Source organism: Schistocerca americana, chromosome 1, assembly GCF_021461395.2.
Source record: "Schistocerca americana isolate TAMUIC-IGC-003095 chromosome 1, iqSchAmer2.1, whole genome shotgun sequence".
Taxonomy (NCBI): Eukaryota; Metazoa; Arthropoda; class Insecta; order Orthoptera; family Acrididae; genus Schistocerca; species Schistocerca americana.
The window spans coordinates 460,814,507-460,838,178 of record NC_060119.1 but is presented as its reverse complement, the minus strand read 5'-3'; the positions used below and the strand labels follow the sequence as shown (position 1 = coordinate 460,838,178).

The following is a 23,672-nucleotide window of genomic DNA, read 5'->3' as shown; positions in this document are numbered from 1 at the left end:
GCTGTTATTTCTGTGAAATAATTGGTCTTTTCAGAGTCTCCAGCATATTGTCACCATACAGATGTCATGGCGATTGATTTGAGTGACTACCTTGCTGTTGTATTTACATATTAGAATCATTAAGTCATTCAGCAGCAGTGGGTATTCTACCGAATCCACTTTTCCTGACTCATTTAACACTATTTGTGCAGCCACTTTTGAACTTAATAAGCATATACAAATCCTGTTCCTATGAAGTGATGGTTATTAATAATTATATTTGGACATATATGAAGAATAAGATGCCAAATTTACAGTGAACTACCAAATCTTTTTTTAAATTGCTATTGAGCGAGATGGCGCAGTGGTTAGCACACTGTACTTGCAATCGGGAGGACAGTGGCTCAAATCCGTGTCCAGCCGTCCTGATTTGTGTTTCCTATGATTTCCCTAAATTGCTCCAGGCAAATGCTGAGATGGTTCCTTTGAAAGGGCATGGCCAGCTTCTTTCTCAATCCTTTCCTAATCTGATGGGACTGACAAATTGCCTGTTTGGTCCCCTCTCCCAAAATCAACCAACCAATCAACCTTTATATTGCTGAAGTAAAAATATTGCTATGACATGTATGCATACTAAAATCTGTTGTTATTGCATCTCACCTAAATGTTTGAAGAACAGTAATTATTTCATATATAATTTCGGCTTTTGCAGTCATCTCTAGCGGCTGTATATAGTATGGGATGGTGGGAGAGATAACTGGGGACATTACACCTTCACTGTGTTATGCCTTGTTTTCTACTATCAGTTATAATTATCAATTTTTTTAAAGTAAAAATACCTATTCTCGAATGAGAAAGTATTAGCAGAGTTTCAAATGGTGCTGCCTTAAAGGTTGCATGGAAAGAGGCAGAGAAGTGAGGAAGAACTGTTTTGGGTAAAAAAGAGAGCATAAAGCTCAAAATTAGGATTAAAAAGAAAAATTTAAACAAATAATTTCAGTATAAAATATATTAATTTATGTGCATCTGCTATTTTATTTTCATTTAATTACAACAAAGAACTTAAACAATTAACATAACTGCATATTGTGCGAGTTATCCATTTTCATACACACCCTTTTAATAATCCTGCTGACTGTTCCCTTGTCAATGAAGTATCCAGTGGACAGAAGGAAATCACCAGAGAGAAAGTACCTGAGTGTCAGTAGTAGCTGGTTCGCTGATGGAATGGAATCATCAGAAAGAAAGAAAATAATTACCTGCGATAATCTGTGATACACTTCAAAACAAATTTAAAAGCAAAAGTTGCCAGCCACTCCTTCCACATGTTATGGGTAAGCAAATTCAAAACTTAAGATTCCTGTAATGATGATGAGGTCCCATACTCCGAGGATTGTAGGGGACGATGCGGGAGACCCGTACCACCATACTAGGCAAGGTCCTTGTGGAGGTGGTTTGTCATTGCCTTCCTCCGACGTGGATAAAACTAATAACTGACAAACACAACAGCTGTATTCTATAGGTAAGGAAACTCCATCACTTTCCTTTATTAAAAAAAAATACACAATGTACTGACTTTACTGTTAATGGTTGGTTGGTTCTGAGCACTATGGGACTCAACTGCTGAGGTCATTAGTCCCCTAGAACTTATAACTAGTTAAACCTAACTAACCTAAGGACATCACAAACATCCATGCCCGAGGCAGGATTCGAACCTGCGACCGGAGCGGTCTTGCGGTTCCAGACTGCAGCGCCTTTAACCGCACAGCCACTTCGGCCGGCTTACTGTTAATGGTACTGCTTGAGTAAGGACAAATAATTTACATAGTTGGAGGAATAATACTATGTGGGAGATAATTTTTTTACTCTGAAGCAATAATGGTCCTGTGGTCCTACCATTTTCACTAAAAGGTTGAAGTTATTAGCCCAATGGAAGATAAAGGTGAACAATATTTTCTGCTGTAAATGTAACATGGCCGAATGAACTTGGAACATTAGTGTACTATCAGACTTTTTCTTGTATGAAAAATCATAGTGTTTTCGTGTGGTTATGAAAAGGGTGGTAATATAATAGCATCCATGATTAGCGTGTTTTTTTTTCTATTTGATTAGTTCTATTTTGGCACTGGCTGCAAAATAAAACGAAGTAGTTCTTTCTAACACTGCAGCACACTCTAGATAAATGAGAATATTTTGGCAAAAATTAATATTTTTATGCGCCTAGACTATATAAATAAAACGACAGTATATCAGTCACGAAGTACAGGTATCAAATGCATAATATCTCGAATAAACTGTACCAAATATGTTAAGGAGCACAGAAATAGTTTCACCTATCAGTCATATGCTCCAATTTCGCACTTACGAGATCTCAAATGCAAAGTATAGTTTCCTTCGACAGACGACATAAATTCAGAATCATCTTTCATTTGGCCCTGCTTTTTTTATCCTAAGAAACAATTGTGGCAAAATGTAGGCATTAGTACCTTATTCTATAACTATTCCTGCCATCGTATACATTTATCTCCAAATAAACTCGCTAATCCAGCGAGTTTATACTCTGGTTAGACGTTATTCCGGGTTGGTATAGCGGGTTTCTCGCGAACTGTGTTGTTCTGATCTTCGTGGGCTATGCTACTGTAAATTCTCAACCACTTCACGGTAACGTCGCCGGATGGTCTGCTCCGTTCTGTTGAGGACTAATTTGAATCGCCTTTAAAGAACTAGGGTAGAGACGAGAAATGTATTAGCTCTACGCATGCAAGCAGTAGTTACCTGAATTTTCTTACCCGGGAAATACATGTTGCGCTGTTTCCCTATTGGTTCCCATAGACATCTACTTAAATTTGTTTTTGTTTTCTTGTGGCTGTAGTGAAGTTCTTTGGTATGGGTATTATCGTTGACGAAGCTAAACGCGGGGTCGCCATTACTGGGTTGAGAGGAAAGAGTTGTGGGCTGTGGTTGATTGTTTAGTGTGTGTGCGTGTGTGGTATTTGTGTTTTCATTTAACAATGGTCGACAAGATAGAAATGAGTTTGGATGATATCATTAAGTCCTCCAAAATGATTAGAGGCAGCGGAAGACGAGGTCGAGGAGGACAAAGAGGTTCCAGTATACCAAGACGAGGTAGAGGTGGGCCGACGAGGGGAATTGGAGCCGGAAGAAGTCGCCGCGGAATGGTGCGATCAGCGCCTTATTCAAGGGTATTCATTTATACGTATAACTATTGTTTATTTGGAGAATGAATGTCGTTAGTATCAAGTTATCAACTCATAGTTTTGCAGGGAGACATTAACAGCAAATGGCAGCATGATATGTTTGATGGATCCGGAAGCAAGAAGGCGAGAATGAGTTTCGGGGGATCGCTACCCACTGGTGGTCCTGCGAAGTTGTTAGTTGCCAATCTCGATTTTGGTGTATCGGATTCGGATATACAGGTCAGTTTTAGTGTACAATGACCTCATGAACTAGGTATTTCTAGTTATCGTCACAACTTTCCAAATTCGTGACTGGGCCTTCCAAGAGGTTGCCAGTGTTCATTATGTACCCAGCCTTTAGTTTATTTGGATCTGGCTGAAGCAGTTTCATCAGACTTCGTTTTGATCTTCTCAAAGATTGGTGCTCCTTTAGGGGGCTGATGAGCCTTTCTGTGTGTTCTTTGGGAGATCACGTTTATCGGACGTCTAGTAATAAATTGTCTGCTTAGAGCAAGGCTTTGTTTACTTACAAATAGATGTGTTGTAAAGGTGTTTGTGACAAAATTCCCTTATAAGTAAGCACTTTCTCTGTCAATGAAATATTTATGAATGTTGTAGATACTGTTTACAGGTAATATGGTTTATAGCCGGCCGAAGTGGCCGCGCGGTTCTGGCGCTGCAGTCTGGAACCGCGAGACCGCTACGGTCGCAGGTTCGAATCCTGCCTCGGGCATGGATGTGTGTGATGTCCTTAGGTTAGTTAGGTTTAACTAGTTCTAAGTTCTAGGGGACTGATGGCCTCAGCAGTTGAGTCCCATAGTGCTCAGAGCCATTTGAACCATTTTTTAGTATGGTTTATAAGTGGATGTTTTGTAGGACGGAGCAGTGCATCTTACTTTAACATTTCGTTAATTTGTCGGCTTTCGTTCTTAACCAATAACAGTATAATGTTAAGTTAGTATGTAGTTAACAATGCAAGTAATAGTGATATTTTCTTTCAGGAGCTTTTCTCAGAATTTGGGCCTCTGAAGTCCGCTGCGGTACATTATGACCGTTCTGGTAGGTCACTGGGTACAGCGGATGTTATATTTGAAAGAAAAGCTGATGCAATAAAAGCAATGAAACAGTACAATGGTGTTCCCTTGGATGGTAATTACATTTATATCATTAGTGTTAAAAGTGGATTAATAGTCCTGCAAGCTATATTATTTGCTTATTCTTTTAGGCAGAGCAATGCAGATTCAAATGGCAACATCAGAAATACCCTCTGTATTGCGTGGTGTTCGTGTGGGAGGTGGTGGATACGTGCAAAGCCAAAGGTCCCGATTGAGTGGCGGCAGTGGTGGTGGAAGTGGAGGAAGGGGAAGAGGTCGAGGTGGTGAGTTGAATTTTACTTTTCATTTAGCTTTAGTATACACCTAGCAAGTGGAGGAAGGGGAAGAGGTCGAGGTGGTGAGTTGAATTTTACTTTTCATTTAGCTTTAGTATACACCTAGCAATTGTTAGTTGTGTGTGTGTTACTACACTTTAAATCCATGGTCAGTTGTTCTGACTTAAGATTTTCTTCTGGCCTTGTACTTCATTTCTAGTGTGCTGTGAAGGACATCAAATCCTAGCCTTTATATCTTGAATCGTTGCAATGCTAAAACCTCCAGTAATGTTTTTCTTCACTGTTGATACTTGGTTCAGTTAATCTGGGAACTCATTACTATGGTTTATTGTCTATAGAGTTCCTTTGTAAGTCCTATCTAAAGATGAGCTTCCTTGTTATTGATGAAAATTAGAATTTTTATAATCTTGTGACTCTTTTGTTTTGTTAGATGAGGTCTTCTCTGGTATCTTTTGAAATAGCAATCTGTGTAGTGTTTAGTAGAATTTATGTTCGTACGAAGTGGATTCTGGTTTTTTACTTTCGTCAGATTGCCTTTAACATTTTGTTTCTATAGGTCTGTGTTACAGCACAATCTGTTAGTCAATACCCTTCAGGCAAAGAAGCTTGGTATTAAGTTACTCCAGCAATTTCGATTAAATTCCATGATGTTTTTCATAAGAGATAACATAAAAGCAGTTTCTTTTGTTGAGAGTAGATGGCAATAAGTTTTCTACTTAATTTTGTATGGTAAGAGTGAGGAGTGAGTTTATTAGCATATGCACATGCTTGTGTTAGTTTAAAAACCTTTTCAACTTCAACAAATAACTGTCTATATAATCTTGCGCGAAGTCTACCAGTGGGATTGCAGTATGCCTACTTTGTCCTGCAGAAAAATTGAAATTGGAATCTAAACCTTGTCATAGAAATTGTGCATTGTAGAAACATTGTTAGGCAATTACTGAATCAAATATTTTACGTGCAGACAAAGCAAATGTATTTCCCATTCAGTAAGCTTGCAAACATTTTGAATAAATGTCTTGAACTTGGAATAAACAAACCTTTAGACTAATAAAATTACCTTTTTTATTGGTACAGTTGCCAAATTAAGACCAAACACTGTCACTTCAGGAAATTCGTGAAACACCTTTGAATTATTTTCTTAGAACAATTCATCTTATCCAGATCATCTGATCAGTAATCGTCATCTGGAATCCATGATCACAGTGACTTCTGCAGAAGCTTATATTTACTTGTCTGTTGCAGACTCCTAATACTTTTTCTGGAAAAGCTCTTCATGTTTAAGCACAACACACCTGGCAACGCCTTGTAGCCTGAAAAGGCTATTTAAGTTTTTTCTGCCTTCCCAGATGGAAATTAAAATTTCTTAACATTAACTTAAATTTCTTTACCTTTTAGTTCAAGCTTATGGTTAAATACTCATCACTTCAAAATCCATTACCTACAGCTTTCTGTTTCTGATGGTGATCATTTGATTTTTGTATTATTTTCAGACTACAAGAAATGGCTACTTCGATTGCTCTGCACACTTGGTGGTTGACTCTAATGCTTCTACTAGCAGCCACTGTTACTGTTTCTTCTTCTTCTTCTTCTTCTTCCTTTTCTATTGTTTCCAAATTTTTCTTTTCTTTCAGTGCTTTGAGGACTGTATCTTTGTTCTAGTCCATATTGTCAGTGTTTATTGTTAATTTTTGGTAGTTTTTCAAAAGTTCGTGCAGACTTCTGAAGTAACGAAGTTTTTAATAAGGCTCTAGTGCATTCATTAGATGTTTTAAAAGATGCATAACAATTTGTTTTGGAATTTCAGATTCATTGAACAATCAGTTTCTTTCCACTGTGATTTCAGATTCATTGAACAATCAGTTTCTTTCCACTGCAGCCACCACTTTTTTCAATGGCCCGAATAGTATCAGGTCAAGCAGCTGCATAGTTCTCTCAGCTGGCAAGCACTCACAATCTGTACTTTGTTCACATGTTTCCAAAACTTCAAGAGAAATATGATGACAAATTATCGCCAATGAAGCCCTTCCTACCTTCTTGAAATTAGGAAAGTGTAGCCATTGAGAGCAATTAGTGAAGATTAGAAAATCAATCCATCCAGAAGGCTTTCACAATGATGTGCTCCTGTTTAGCTATTTTCCATCCATGTATCCCATGGCATTGAAGCTCATTAAACTAAAAGTTTCCCTGTAGTACAGCCATTATCATTGTCAGTATGCATGTTTTACCATTGTTACGTACTATTTCAGATTTTTTGATTCCACATTGTTTCTTAACCAGCTTGTCCTTTAAGTTAGACTCATAGTAATGGAAGGTGTGGGACTGTGGAACACTTTCCATAACTAAAGGCATGTTCTCAGCATATTCCTAAAAATTTGTTCATTAATTGGTCTATGAGTCAGTTGTATGCTTGCATTTATTGTGGAACCATTGAGAAAAAATTACTTGGTCCATTTTACTTTCTGATTAAGGTTTCTCACCCATTCACAGATAAACATATTTAATGATCTGCAAAGTCCCAACAGCCTATCTTCTGTGAAAACTGGGTATGTGAGCTGTCATGAATCCAGTTCTTTAATTTAGTGTTATCTGTGGTATCTCATAAAAGTTTGCTGCTTGCTGCTAGATACTTAAGTCATCTTACAATAGTCATGATATTCTTTTTCTCCTTGCTGTTTTTCATATTTTCGCGGCTTTTTGGAACAAAACAAAGTTTTGTAAACATTAGTTTCTGTAATTAACATTTACCTCTGTTGTTTAGGTACTTCACTTTCATATATTTTACATTTGTACTAATGTACAAACCAAAAGCCAAATGGAGAGACTTAGTTCCACAAGAGTTGTGTTGCATAGTCTCGCAAAAAATTGTGTAATATGACCTTAACATAAAGAAATTGTGCATCAAAGCTTTAAATAAATATAGAAATTCAAAATGAAATAAATTTTTCTATAGTAAACAAACTATAGAATTACTGTTTAACAATGATTGTCTTGTTATATGCCAATAAAGGCACCCAAAACACCAGATTTTATTATGATAAAGACTAAGCTGGGACAACTTATCAAAAATGCAAGCAATGGCAGGAGATGCTTGCCAAAATCTCTAGGGAGAACTGTCAATTGCACAAAAAATTAGCCTCACCAAGGATACTCATTCCTTGTAGAAGATCGTTAATATTTTTGTGAACTGGTCCACAGTCTCCTTGAAAGGAGCAAAGTAAAACTTTCAGATGATTCTGCATATTTGTGAGTTATGCTCTAACCCTTTAGACCATCATACTTCAGGGTCATTCCGTGCAGATTAAGTTTGATGCTCTCAGATCCCTACATAGTTACTAATGAAAAACAATTTTTTCATGATTTAATCATAAAGTCTTGAATTTTCAAATTTTCATTAAAAATTGCCACACCCTGGAATTGTATATTGCCATGTTCTCCAGAACCAGAAGAGATACAGATGTGTAAAATGTCATTTAAAACTTTTAAAAAGTTTTGGTATGAAACATGATGGAGTTTGAAAAAATTAAATATATTTTAAATTTTGATTTTTTTAAAGAAGCCATTTTTAAAATTTTGAAAAATACTAAAAATTTCCTTGCACAATATTCTTGCAACTCTGATAGTTTCATTTTGGGATGATAATGGGATCACACACTACAAAATTTTCAAGTTTCATGTGTTGTGTGAAAAATGACTTTCAAGGAGGGGTCATTCCATGTCGAGTGTCCTAGAATAAAAAATAGGCCCCACTCGACCATCCAGATTTGCTTCAAAACTTGTTTTTGTATAGATATGTGTGTGTTAGGTCTATGTGCAAAAATTCCGTGATATCTATTACTGTGAATATTTGTACCCTCGTACGACTTATGTTGCTGAATGCTACTAAAGCATTCAAATTCCTTAGCAATGACTGTCCATTATGCTACTTGGTCTGAAAGTGCCTTGTAAAATTTATCGTGAAAGATTCAGTCCCTACTTTAATCATCCTTTACTATAAGGGAAAGGCAGCTGGATCCTCGATTTTGGGTTGCTAACCAACGACCAGGTGCTCACCATACTAAACCAGTATTAGCATGTATGAGTAAACAATTCTGATTTTATTGACCCTTGTTTAAAGTGTCAAACTGAAAATTTTTGCACATTTCAGGATCAGTTTCCTATATTGCTATAAACTCTGATCTTCTTTTTATGAACACCACTGAAAAGGGAACATTTTTTGCTACAGGGGACTTGAAAAAGATGAATGGTAATTTTCCATATAAGTCATTAAAATAGATTAAAAGAAACCTACGCTGTTATGCTTACCGCGTGTATTACCGTGTTGGCAGCTGTTGCGCTGGAGAATGTCAAGGCACTTTTGATGTGATTTGTTAGTACAAATTATTTGCAGCATGTTCGTCAGATGATGTGCGGGTACAACTGTTTCGTATATGGGTTCCAGAAACTTCTGGAAATTAGACATGCAGGTGTGACTGTTTCATAGCACAGGGCATGGGTTCCAGGAATTTCTGGAAACGTGGTGTGCTGGTATGACTATTTTATAACAGGGTGTGGGATCTGGAATTTTCTGGATATTTGATATGCAGGTACAACAATTTTATAACAAGACACTAGAAACTTCTGGAATTTTCTGTAATGTTCTCCAGTATTCCCTTTTCATACATTCACACTATATAAGATGTAATTTGATTTGGGTATCATCAGTGTTTGTATGCAAATTGTCAATCATTGAATCATTTGTGGTTATTACCTCTGAATGTTTACCTTGCAGCTTGGTTGATTCCTTCAATCTATTGTAGAATCTTTGCAGAAGTTACAACCTGTTATGACTTCAAACAGTGGAAATATGGACATAGGGCAGTGCACCATTGGACAACTAAACAATTCTGTGTGTCATGTAACTAAGTTCACCAAGGACAAATGCCTTCTGAAGTCAATTAGTAACCTCTCTGAGGAGAATCGGAAATTGCAGGTTCGACGAGTTGGCTTTCAGTTTGATTGTGATGCCATAGTATTTTTACATCATGAACCAGAACTGAAGAGGGGCAGCAGCCTTTTCAGTAGTTGCAGGGGCAACAGTCTGGATGATGGACTGATCTGGCCTTGTAACACTAACCAAAATGGCCTACTAGCTCTGCAGGTGATGAAGAAATTGATGAAATGTATGATGAGATAAAAGCAATTATTCAGGTAGTGAAGGGAGACGAAAATTTAATAGTCGTGGGTGACTGGAATTCGTCAGTAGGAAAAGGGAGAGAAGGAAACATAGTAGGTGAATATGGATTGGGGCTAAGAAATGGAGGAAGCCGTCTGGTAGAATTTTGCACAGAGCATAACTTAATCATAGCTAACACTTGGTTCAAGAATCATGAAAGAAGGTTGTATACATGGAAGAACCCTGGAGATACTAAACGGTATCAGATAGATTATATAATGGTAAGACACAGATTTAGGAACCAGGTTTTAAATTGTAAGACATTTCCAGGGGCAGATGTGGACTCTGACCACAATGATGAGATAAAAGCAATTATTCAGGTAGTGAAGGGAGACGAAAATTTAATAGTCAAGGGTGACTGGAATTCGTCAGTAGGAAAAGGGAACATGAACTGTAGATTAAAACTGAAGAAACTGCAAAAAGGTGGGAATTTAAGGAGATGGGACCTGGGTAAACTGAAAGAACCAGAGGTTGTACAGAGTTTCAGGGAGAACATAAGGGAACAATTGACAGCAATGGGGGAAAGAAATACAGTAGAAGAAGAATGGGTAGCATTGAGGGATGAAATAGTGAAGGCAGCAGAGGACCAAATAGGTAGAAAGACGAGGGCTAGTAGAAACCCTTGGGTAAAAGAAGAAATATTGAATTTAATTGATGAAAGGAGAAAATATAAAAATGCCGTAGGCAAAAAGGAATACAAACGTCTCAAAAATGAGATCGAAAGGAAGTGCAAAATGGCTAAGCAGGCATGGCTAGAGGACAAATGTAAGGATGTAGAGGCTTATCTCACTAGGGGTAAAATAGATACTGCTTACAGGAAAATTAAAGAGACCTTTGGAGAAAGGAGAACCACTTGCTTGAATATCAAGAGCTTTGATGGAAACCCGGTTCTAAGCAAATAAGGGAAAGCAGAAAGCTGGAAGGAGTATATAGATGGTCTATACAAGGGCGACATACTTGAGGACAATATTATGGAAATGGAAGAGGATGTAAATGAAGATGGAGATATGATACTGCGTAAAGAGTTTGACAGAGCACTGAAAGACGTAAGTCGAATCAAGGCCCCAGGAGTAGACAACATTCCATTTGAACTACTGAAAGCCTTGGGAGAGCCAGTCCTGACAAAACTCTACCATCTGGTGAGCAAGATGTATGAGACAGGCGAAATACCCTCAGACTTCAAGAAGAATATAATAATTCCAATCCCAAAGAAAGCAGGTGTTGACAGATGTGAAAATTACCGAACAATCAGTTTAATCAGCCACAGCTGCAAAATACTAACGCGAATTCTTTACAGACGAATGGAAAAACTGGTAGAAGCCGACCTCGGGGAAGATCAGTTTGGATTCAGTAGAAATGTTGGAACACGTGAGGCAATACTGACCCTACGACTTATCTTAGAAGAAAGATTAAGGAAAGGCAAACGTACGTTTCTAGCATTTGTAGACTTCGAGAAAGCTTTTGACAATGTTGATTGGAATACTCTCTTTCAAATTCTGAAGGTGGCAGGGGTAAAATACAGGGATCAAAAGGCTATTTACAATTTGTACAGAAAGCAGATGGCAGTTACAGTAGTCGAGGGGTATGGAAGGGAAGCAGTGGTTGGGAAGGGAGTGAGACAGGGTTGTAGCCTATCCCCAATGTTATTCGATCTGTATATTGAGCTAGCAATAAAGGAAACAAAAGAAAAGTTCGGAGTAGGTATTAAAATCCATGGAGAAGAAATAAAAACATTGAGGTTCGCCGATGACATTGTAATTCTGTCAGAGACAGCAAAGGACTTGGAAGAGCAGCTGAATGGAATGGACAGTGTCTTGAAAAGGAGGGTATAAGATGAATATCAACAAAAGCAAAACGAGGATAATGGAATGTAGTTGAATTAAGTCGGGTGATGCTGAGGGAATTAGATGAGGAAATGAGACACTTAAAGTAGTAAAGGAGTTTTGCTATTTGGGGAGCAAAATAACTGTTGATGGTCGAAGTAGAGAGGATATAAAATGTAGACTGGCAATGGCAAGGAAAGCGTTTCTGAAGAAGAAAAATTGGTTAACATCGTGTATAGATTTAAATGTCAGGAAGTCATTTCTGGAAGTATTTGTATGGAGTGTAGCCATGTATGGAAGTGAAACGTGGACGATAAATACTTTAGACAAGAAGAGAATAGAAGCTTTCGAAATGTGGTGCTACAGAAGAATGCTGAATATTAGATAGATAGATCACATAACTAATGAGGAGGTATTGAATAGAATTGGGGAGAAGAGGAGCTTGTGGCACAACTTGACTAGAAGAATGGATCGGTTGGTAGGACATGTTCTTAGACATCGAGGGATTACCAATTTAGTATTGGAGGGCAGTGTGGAGGGTAAAAATCGTAGAGGGAGACCAAGAGATGAATACACTAAGCAGATTCAGAAGGATGTAGGCTGCAGTAGGTACAGGGAGATGAAGAAGCTTGCACAGGATAGAGTAGCATGGAGAGCTGCATCAAACCAGTCTCAGGACTGAAGACCACAACAACAACCACCAGAACTGTTAACCAGGTTTCAGTATCTGCAGAAATCATGCTGCAATCCATTTCAAAAGAAGAATCAACAAAGGTCTGCATCCTATTGATGCTGCAACTGCCAACTTTTTGAAACAACTTACAGCAGTTGATTTTAAGCCTGGACAGAAGCTTTGCCCTTCTTGTAGAGTTGACATCAATGCAAAAAAGGGCCAAGCCATTGCCATCATCAGTCTGATGAAGATGATGTTACAGTTGCTTCAGACAGCTTGAAATCTAGCATGGCAGCAATTGGTGCGTCACCACTAAAATTTCAGCGTGTTTCGAACTGGGATTCTAGTGGATATGCAAAATGAAAGATAAGGCAAGTTCAAATGGTTGTGGCTTCCAAAATTGGTGAAATTGGCGGGCTTAAAGTAGATGATGTCACAGGACCGCAACCAGGTCAAAAATGCCACGATTGCTCTTCGTACAAAGTTTTCGTCAATAAATTGAAAGTAAAGCTGAAGGTGTCCTCAGCTTCTGAGAAAATTCAGATTTTAATTTTGGCCCCTATCAGTTGGAACATAAAAAAAAAAGATTGAAGAATCCAACATATCTGAGTGAATGGTGAAAACTGCCAGAAGGCTGAAGGAAGAGAAAGGCATATTAGTGAAACCAGATCCAAAGCGAGGAAAGGCTTTGCAAGAAGATATTAAGGAAAGTGTAGCAAAATTCTGTGATGGTGATGAAGTCAGACGAATCTGCCCTGGAAAAAAGAACTTTATTGCCATAAGGACACCAGCTGGCCCAAAAGTTCATTTGCAGAAATGTCTGCTGCTTTGTAACTTGAAAGAAGCATATCAACACTATTGCAGACAAAATTTACCAAATTTGGCTTTTCTAAATTTTGTGAGCTCCTGCCAAAGTGGTGCATCACAGTTGGTTCAGCAGGATACACATTCAGTTTGTGTTTGTACAGCTCATCAGAATGTCAAGTTGATGCTAGCTAGCAGCAACTCCAATTAAGAATGACTATAAGAGTTTGTTAGCCAAAACAGTTTGCAATATGGATTCAAAAGATTGCATGCTCTGACGATGTGACCAATGCACTGGATCAGAAGTCTTGGCAACATTTGTAGAAGCTGCATTTGAAGGGAACGACATTGATGAAGCAGTTCAATACAAGGAATGGATACACACTGACCGAGATACCCTGGAGACAAAGCAGTCAACAATTGAATTAATCCAAAACATTGTGACTAAAATTGTGAATCTCCCACCCCATCATTACATGGCAAAGCATCAAAGCACGTACCTAAAAGAAACGAAAGAAAATCTAGAATGTGGAAAGCTGGTTGTTCTGATGGATTTTGCAGAAAATTATTCATTTGTTGTGCAGGACACTGTACAAGGCTTCCTTTGGGAAAATACTCAGGCCACATTACATCTCTTCATTATTTATTACGAAGCTTGGGCTGGAAAGATAGTCTCTTAGCTTCTGCATCATCAGTGATTGCTTGCGACATGATACAGTCACAGTTTGTTTTCTGTTCCAAGCTAATTGATCACCTGTGAATCCACTTTCCAGTGCTGAAGCACATCAGCTATTTCAGCAATGGATCAGCTGCCCCTTACAAACTTCATGAATCTGTCAGTAGTAAAATGACTTTAGTATCAGTGCAGAATGGAACTTCTTAGTTACAAACCATGGAAGTCTCCATCTGATGGTGTTGCGGGCACAACAAAGCGATTAGCAGGAAGAGCAAGTCTGTACCAAGTGATCCGTTCAGATTTTGTGGCGAACAAGTTCACGGAATCAAATTCCTCATTATCACAAAGGAAGAAATTGATGCTGCAAGATCTTTACAAGAAAGGAGACTTGAAAATGGTTGCACGGTTGCAGGGACCAGAGAAAACCACTGCTTCAGACCAATCAATGAAAAGCTGTTACAAATTAGAAGAGTTTCCAATGACATAGTGTCATTTATTGCAAGTGTTGATCAATCAGTATACTTCTCGAGTGTTCCAATTGACAGCATTCAATCTGGGCAATATGTAGCCTGCATTTATGACAGCAAATGTTGGATTGGAAACATCTGTGACACATCATTGGAAGAACGAGATGCCTTCGTTGGTGTCGTGCATCTACTCTCCAACTAATTCATTCCATTGGCCCCTAAGGAAGTACACTTGCTAGATCCCAATCGACATTTTGCCACCTCCAATTGCCAATTCCATAGGTTGTAGGTACACTTAGCATTGAAGAGAATTTTAGAGCCATGAAAATGATTTCATGAGCTCTGGCAACAAATTTATGATGTTTGGTTCATTTTGTGAACTTATTGCTTTGTTATGTTCACAACAATGTTGTTTGCTCATTTTTGTATGCCATTCATTAAAGCTATTCTGTCAAGCACGCAGTATGTGCAAAAGCTAAGGTATATTTGAAGCCAGCTTAAAAGCCTTATTGGAAAATTACCATTCTAATTTTTAATGTTCCTTGTAGCAAAAAGTGTCAGTTAAAAGGAGGTTAGATATGGTAGCCATATTTTAAAAAAACTGGTGCTGAAAAATGCTGTAAATGTTCAGTTTTTGATTTGACACTTGAAGCAAGGGTCAATAAAATCAGAACTATATACTCATAAATGCTAATGCTGGTATAGTATAGTGAGACATGGTTGTTGGCTAGCAGCTCAAAAATAAAGGTCATAGCTGCTTTTCCCTTATAGTAAAAGATACTTAATGTATGGCTTAAATGTTTAGCAATAAATTTTACAAGGTACTTTCAAACCAAGTAGCATAAGGGATATTAATTTCTGAGCAATTTGAGTTCTATAGCCGCATTCAGCACAAAAAGTTCGCTAGTGTACAAAAATTCAAGGTGATAAATGTCACAACAGATGCATAAAGCTATACACAAATTGGTCAAATTATTCACCCTCTGCACTTTACGATTTGCTATGGATCCACAAAGATGCCCCTAGCTGTGGATCCACTGAGAGAATTGAGCTAGAATTTTACACAGCGGCATAAAACGTACATATGTATACAACCACAAATTTTTAACAGAATCTCAGATGGTCGAGTGATGTGGAATGACCCAGAGGTTCTACATTAAGAAATAACCAAACTAATTAAAAAGGTTACTTACTATTGACATTTATGAACAGTTGTGTGTATCACAATTTCTTTTAAATTGGAATTAACTGTAAAGGCTATGTTGGTTTTGACCATGTCATTTTCAGGCAAGGGGTACATTCGGCCTGTTGAAGTCTCCTTACATAGAACATCCACCAGTTGAATCCACATAACATCTGGCTTCTCCGGGTATGCGAAAGAAGGTTGTGGATCTCATAGATGAAGAAATGTCACCTTCAGTTCTTCTTCATCTTTCCCAAAAATGTATGCAAGCTACCACTTGTTATTATACTCTATAGTCATGTACCCATTCTTACGTCAGTGACAGTGTTTCTTGGGATTTGGTGGTCAACGTACTTTCATATCTAGCTGAATAAAAATTTTTGGGTTTTGTATTGTACAACATAGGTATGTCTTTGCATGCTACCATTTGACTCTTCATAATTTTGTCCAATGCTTTACTCAGTTTTATACTGCACAGTAACTCTGAGAAGCAACAAAAAGAAATTTAATCTTGTATTGAGCGAAGATATCAAATGATAAGATGTTAAAAAATCTAATTTTTTCGCTGTCAGTTCACGTGCTCTTTCAGCACAAGCGAGCTGTATAACAAAAGCAGCACTCAGCACGGAATGAAGAGAGCATGTCTGTAGCAGCATTCATTATCTCAGTCCTTATCGCTTTTTCGTGATGATGGACTTCTTTAACAGATGTCGAAAGGTACGAAAATCAAAAAGGAAGAATGTAGAATTAAAAGAAGTCCATTTATGTCAAATTTGTCCCATATACTTTGAAATGTTACACGTATTTAAAAAAAAGGCAAATAGATGACCCATAAACAACTAGCGAAATTCTGCAATGAGACTGTGAGCTACTGTTCACACAGGATGGCACAAATTTTATGGTGCAGTAGTGCAATTTGCCGTATAGTGTCATCTGTCTCAACTGATGTGATTCAGGCATGCATTAATTTAGTAAACTTACACCTTGTACAACCTAATCCCATAATGAAACTTTCAGAGGCGTAAGAGTGTAGTGCAAGGAAATTTTGAGACATTTCAAAATTTTAAAAGTATGGCTTTTTAGAAAATTAAAATTCAAAATGTATTTAAATTAAAAAAAAAAATAATCTTAGTGGCTCAGATGGATCGTGTCTGCTATGTGAGCAGGAGATCCTGGGTTCGAGTACTGGTCCGGACACACATTTTCAACTGTCCCCGTTGATGTATATCAACACCTGTCGGCAGCATAGGTTCTTGATTTAATTCTCATTTAATTCTAGAGTGCTGCATGGCATATTTTTGGGTGCTCTCTTACCAAATTCAACCCAAACAATCCTGTCAGTGACATCATATGGGTGGCTGTATAGTCTTCCTCAAGACATTCTACAGAAGATTAATGAAACCTGTAAAAATTCAAGTAGCTTGAAGTAAACATAAGCACAGGATCCTGAGACTGATATCTTCTAGTTTTGATCTCAGACACGTACAGACATGAATTATCAGGTTTGGGATCCTGTGTGAAAAAAGCCTTATCAGGTTTAGGAAATTGTGGTAAAGAAACACCCCCTTTGCTGCTATTGCTCGGCTATCTGGTGTGACCCCCTATGATAGTGGGGATGCTGGTTTTCTCACTTTAAAACGAACAGCAGTGGTTGACCAATCACAGATCACAGCAACACTTACACTAGACTCTCTAATCTGGCCATTCCTGGCACATGTGGCTGCCGGATTAGGGGAAGTGCTGGATTGTGGAGTGTCTGAAATTTATTTTAGTCATTTGTTTTGTTTTTCATTTATTTTGAAAACATAGGGTATTTAGTGTACTGTACTTTATTAAGTCAAAGGATACCATTTTAAAACATAGAGGGTAGACTTTATTAAATCCAAAAATACATTAATTTTCAAAGAAAACTTAGTCCTTGAATGTGTACTGTACATAGTTACAGTCATATCACTCACTATGAAACATGTCCCTAATTTTTAACTGTCACAATGATGATATGCGAAGGTGGCATGCTTTAGTATGCAGTCACTTTACAAGCATTGCATCGGTACTGCATGTATCTGGTCGTTGCATAATGTACTCGAGGAAGACCTCGGAAGCTTCACCATCAGCAGTGTGAGAAATCTTCATGCTCTCTCCTCCTGTGTCCTCTTTTTCATCACTTTCATCATTACTTTCTTGCACGCTTTTGATTATCTCTTCATCTGTTAAAGTTTGGTCCGTATCACGTTTTTCCTCATTCAGCCACTTAGTAAAATCTTCATTATCAATTTCTCCTCCTCCTGGGAGGTTGTAGAACATGCCATTGTACAAAGTAATTGATAATTCCGAATTTTGACTGGCTCATCGCTGTCACTCACTACTAGATCCAACTTAGCATCAATGGATGGCCACAATTTTCTCCACTTCTTCATTATGGTAGCGCTCTCCACTTTATCCCATGCTTCGGCTGCTTAGGTACTATCACATATGTTAATTGCTTTCTGCACCTGCAGCATAGTTTCAATGAAGTTGTTTTCACTTTCATTCAGCAAGGAGAAGAGAAGTGAATGTCGATAATGACGTTTAATTGATTCCAAAATTCCCTGGTCCATGGGCTGAATTAGGGCTGTCACATTGGGTGGGAGAAAGTTTGCTTGTACATGTATACCATCAGACTTTAGAGAAACATCTGAAGGATGACTGGGAACATTGTCTATTATAAGGATAGTTCTTTTCTCACTGCTGGTACAAATGTTTCATGGAACCACCTAGAGAATATTTGTCTGTCCATCCACACTTTCTACTAAGTGCAATACTGCACTGGTAGAGTATTTGTCAGTGTGTTGAAAACAGTGTAGATGTTGGGATTCTCCAATCATCGTAAGCAGTAGTTTATGACTTCCATTTGCATTACAACATGCCATTAATGTTACACGCTGTTTCTGTTGGTTGTAACCACGAGCTGCCTTCTCGTTCTTGGCAGCTAATGTTTTTGAAGAAAGCATCTTGTAAAAAGAGTCCTGTTTCAACAGCATGAAACAAGGCATCAGCAGTTAAATCTTCTTCCTTTATCATCTTCCATACCTTGCTTACAAACTCATCACCATCTGTATTGTTAGCTGAGCTACTTTCCCTGGTGACTGTCAGCTGCCGAATGTCATGTCGTTTTTTCATGTTTGATAGTCAACCTTCGCTCACTGCAAACAAGTTACTACCATCGATTAGTTTGTCAAATGCAGCTGCTTTTTCCGCTATAATCTGGCCATTGACTGGATTTCCTGTACTGTGTTGTTGTATGGAGCATCTATAAACAGCTATGTCCAGTTCTTCATTCTCACTCTTCCACATAACCTTCCGTTTTCCCAACTCACTATCCGTTTGTGTTGAGTACTGTGGAATAACATCTTCCTTTTTGATGTCATAAATAGCTGCTCGTCCAACATTGAACTCGGCAGCAGTGGCATTCTGCGAAGAACCTCGATTTAACTTATTAACACAAAGTACCCTATACTTTAGACAAGAATTAAACTAGCACATCTATAGCATTACAAAATAAAATTACATAATAATAATTCTCTGTAACATGAACCATTCCAAAAAATATCAGGAAGGCTGCTATGAATTAATGCACTGTAACAATGGTGTAAAACCTTTGGGCTGTTTATACGAAGAGTGCTGCAGCTGTTACGCAACAGCTTTACTGCTATGACCTCCACTGCCTTAGTAATGCACGGGTAGATTGTGAAGTTTATAGCTACTTTGATTCTGTTTGGTTATAGCAGAAAAACAAACTGGAATATTGCGTGATGAGTCGTCAATAGTCATGCTAACAAATTTGAAGTCTGACAAGGGATACTTAACGACTTTTTTTCTGGCAGGAAAGGACAACTATTCTTTATGCCTGTTGTTGATTTGACAGACTACAACTTGTTGCCCGCTTGCATGACATCTTTTACATGGGTTTTAGGACAACAAAGTGGGAGCAGAAAATATCTCACCTTTCCCACTGTCAGAGATAGATAGATGGAGGGAGAGAGATAGATAGGGTGTGGGGGGGGGGGGGGGGACTTCAGGATTCTGTGCACAGGTTTGTCTGCTTACAGCTGCTAAATACTCTGCAAAGCAAAGGAGAAGTCAGTTTTTTCATTACAGTTGATTTCATCGGCTGCAGCACGTCAGACACTGTGTATTCACATTTGGTACAGTATCCTGAGAGCACAGTTGGAGAGAGAACTATTGAACAGCCAACAGAAGTTCCTGGTTTGGAGCTATCAGTGAACACTACCACATGTGCCATACAATGGGGGTTGGTAGAGTGTTGTTAAAGGAAGTGGTTGTTATATGTGATACGGGAGGACAGATTGTGGGCATTTGGTCAATGAGGGTTGAAATTCTTTCAGTGGGGACACGAGAACCAGCCACAATGGGACATCCAGTATTATTGGGTTTATGGTTTTTGGGGAGCATGTAGGAGGTCAGTGTGTGGGGTGTCATGGGGAAGAGGAGGAAAATGTATTAAAGGAGAGGTTCTAGGAAGGGCCTAAGGCTTTAAGCCAGAATTGCAGGTTGTGTTGGACTTCTTTTGTGGCTAAGAGAAAAAATAGACTACCCTGTGGCATAACATAATTTGCTTGATTTTAGTGGGTGCCTCACTACCCAAGCCATCTGGATCTTGCCCTCCACCCCCATCTTTTTCTGCTCCTGTAATTATCCCAGCCTGAACCTACAGTAACCTACTGTTCCTACACCTTCCACCCAACAGTTTCAATCTCTTCTGTCCTGTCACCTCCTCCCCATTCTCGTCTCTCACTGTCTTTGCGTGCCACCCTCTGCTCATGTTCCCAGTTTTCCACACCTCCCTGCCTCGCATCATCCTGACACTGCACCTGTTGGCAGTCTAGTCACTATGCACACTGTTAGACAGCAACAACCACCCACCCCCAAAAAAAAAAAAAAACAAAAAAAAAACAAAAAAAAACTTAAGTCACTGCTATCCCTTCCCCACCTCCTGAATATCGCTGCTTCTATCTCACGTGATGGTTGCAATCTGATCTGAGCTGCCAGAGTTGGTCGTGTGTGTGCGCGTGCGTGAGTGAATCGAGTGTTTCTTTTTCTAATGAAGACTGTGAATTGTGACTGTCTGCAACTGAACATGTCATCTTTGCAGTATATAGCATTCTACCTTTTCCTATGTTGTTAATAAATTGTCTCAGCACGTATTGGGAGATGAATAACTGCTATCAGCATGTTCTTGTGAGTAGCTATCCTAAGAAAAGGCAAAATAAAAAGTATGTTAAGGGGTGTATGTCACATAGCCATTGCTGGCATTTAATTTCATATAACATACAGTTCCTCACAGAAAATATAAAATTTGTTTTAAGCTTTATATTGAATACACCCTTACCGCAAACACTTGAGATGGCAAAAATTGTTCTTTTTTGTGTTTAGGCCTACGCCGTGGTGGAAGAGGTGGTCCAAGAAACCAGTCAAGATCACTTCCTACAGCTGAGGAGCTGGATGCTGAATTAGATGCCTATGTAAACAAAATTAAGTAACAGATGGAAACCTTGTGCCATTGTGGAAAAGATATAGAGTGAATGTGTGAATCTGACATACCTGCCTTTCGCAGTTTAGCGTTTGACTGACTGTTCAATTTTGCGTGCAGTTAATGTACACATTGGATTGAAGACTTTACAATAGAGTTGTAACAAGAGTTTCTGCGTGATGCAGGAGGATTTGCTGGTAGATAATTTTACATGGATAATGTCTGGGTTTTGATCTCCTTGAATACCTGTTGTAAGATTTCAGGACATACTGTGAAGCGAATTATACTGAATTTCAACACTGTTAAATAAAATATTTTCTCATTGTTAAAATTACTGCCATGTATTAAGCAAGTGGAATATTCTAACTCTGGTTTAGTTTTACAGCTGAACTGCCTGCATAGCTATTTTGTACATCTGAACTTTCCAACATACATTGCTTTCATAAATCATATACCCTGCGATACAAAGCACCAAATATTTTATTACATGGATTTTTTATTTATTTATAGCACTTACATTGCTTTAGCTCCTGATATTTGTCACCACACTATATTAAAAAAATATTGAAAATTGATACATTTTTACAACTCCTAAATACTGGTGACAAAACAACAATGAAAGTGTTTCAGTTTGTAGTGAATTAATATTACATGGTGTGTGTTCTTTTATATGATGTGCTAACATGAGTGAATGGTGATTTTTGTGGTCCTGTATAAAATTATGGAGTAAGTTGACACAGTGGATCGTAATTTCTGAAATACAGACTTGCTCTTTGCTAGATTCTTTTGTAGATTTTAAGGTGATCATACAGCCTCACCTTCAGTCCTTACAGTGTGTGGCGTGCTTTTGCCATCAGGCAGCCACAGTGGAAAACTGAAACAACATATTACCAATATGTGGCTATGCATGATAAATAGCTTTGAGTGCAACTGTTGACAAGGTTTTCAGTACCTTGTTTTGTAAAATACAGTCCTCAAATTGTAATGTTTTATACTAAACGTATATAAATATAGAACAAGGGATTTCATCAGTTTGATATTAAATAAATCTGTTGTGTGAAACTGTTGCACATAGTTTTTGTTTTAACCAGTTACTGAAATACCAGAATATTGAACCCATAAAATAAATGTAATATGTTTAAATTTATAACTGAAATGTGACAGAAAGATGTAAATAGTCACAGAATATTACAAAGACTTATTTAAAAGAAAGGCTTCTATTATGCAGAATTTTATCTAGGACACTGCAGTTTGCTGCTGCATGAAAAGCTGAACCTTGCCTGAACTACATAAAGGAGTTGAGTATATTTAAAAAATCATTGCATTATATTTTTAAAAAGCTGTTGCACATGTCCAACATTCAGTTGTTGCAAATATGTTTGCAAGAATTGCCCACTTTTCTCCTGAATACCATTGTATTTAAGTGTATCTTGTCCTTATGTCAAAAGTGTATGCTATAAAACTGAAAATTGCAGTCGTATTTTATAAGTATGTAATTAACTCAGATGATTTTAAGTTTATGGATTTTTATAAAAGTGTTAAGTCCTTCATTCAATTTTGCATTTTAGGATCTGTTTCCTTGTGCAGCTCATTACAATTGAAAGTTCAGCAAGTGCGTATTGTGCATGGAGTAACAGTATTAGTACTGGCCATGGGATGCACCCAGTTAGCTTTTGAGATGACACACAACATATGAATTGCATATTCTGAACCCTTATTCTGTGCCACGTAGACAGGAGGCGCGATAAATCAGTTTTTGACTGTTTTCTTATTGTAGAGTAATGGGTAATAATATAGTGTGCTCAAGAGGTCATCTTACATACCGTCTGAAGTCATACCAGCAAGGAATGGAGTACCTTGCATACCCAAACTTTAAATTCTGGTGTTTGTCGGGTATGAGTCAGCGTTCAGCATGTATGGCATTGTTGATACTAAAATATTAGTCCTTACCTTTTTAATGCAAATGTGACTGGACAAAATGCTGGGATACTCGTTTAAAAAGCTAGGGAATTGTGAAGTGGATGAGAACATAATTGTTCTCTGAAAGGGAAGTAAATAAAATAAATGCTAGTAAGTGGCCGGTTTTCTCTCTTTATGAGAGTGTGAGTGTGAGTAGTTTGTGAGTATGGAGTTCTGTTACAATGGAAGTTACTGGAAAATACGACAAATTATGTCTTCAAAATTGCAGACAGCTGTACTAATAACTTCTGCATGTGATGTCAAACTGTTGGTATTTCTGGTTGGGTGGGGAGTTGGGAGGGGGAGAGAGAGAGAGAGAGAGAGAGAGAGAGAGAGAGAGAGAGAGAGAGAGAGAGAGAGAGAGAGAGAGAGAGAAGCAACAGTTGTAAATTCTCTCTCTCTCTCTCTCTCTCTCTCTGTGTGTGTGTGTGTGTGTGTGTGTGTGTGTGTGTGTGTGTGTGTGTGTGTGTGTGAAAATCGATAAATGATATAATTTTTGCATATACTAAATAAACAGCGTTGAAAATTTGTTGTGGGAGAAATATGAGAGTCAGTTCTGTTACACCATGCACACTTTTATCAAGCAAATAAATTGTGTATGCTGTTGGAAAAATAAAATATATCAACACAATGAGAAGTCAGTCTTATTTACAGTAAGATAATGAAATGGTCTTCTACTATACTAGATTTAGAAGAGAGTGGATATTTACTTCTGGAGGCTATAAATGCAGATTTCCTTTTTAATCTGCTCCATTTTTTGACTGAGTTATGAGATA

General features: G+C 38.0%; 1 protein-coding gene across 2 annotated transcripts; it reads left to right on the top strand.

The window, feature by feature from the left end:
* The first annotated feature begins 2,876 nt into the window (after positions 1-2,876).
* On the top strand, positions 2,877-22,004 carry LOC124603247 (THO complex subunit 4). 2 transcript variants are annotated; one of them, XM_047136384.1, is made up of 6 exons: positions 2,877-3,182; positions 3,264-3,416; positions 4,178-4,325; positions 4,402-4,521; positions 4,605-4,628; positions 20,841-22,004. In XM_047136384.1, the coding sequence occupies exons 1-6, from the start codon at positions 2,991-2,993 to the stop codon at positions 20,945-20,947; spliced, it is 744 nt and encodes a 247-aa protein (XP_046992340.1). In that variant the 5' UTR covers positions 2,877-2,990; the 3' UTR covers positions 20,948-22,004. The 2 variants fall into 2 exon arrangements, with proteins under 2 accessions (XP_046992340.1, XP_046992339.1); XM_047136383.1 differs by lacking the exon at positions 4,605-4,628 and having other exon boundaries at positions 2,879-3,182; positions 4,402-4,554.
* Positions 22,005-23,672: the final 1,668 nt, after the last annotated feature.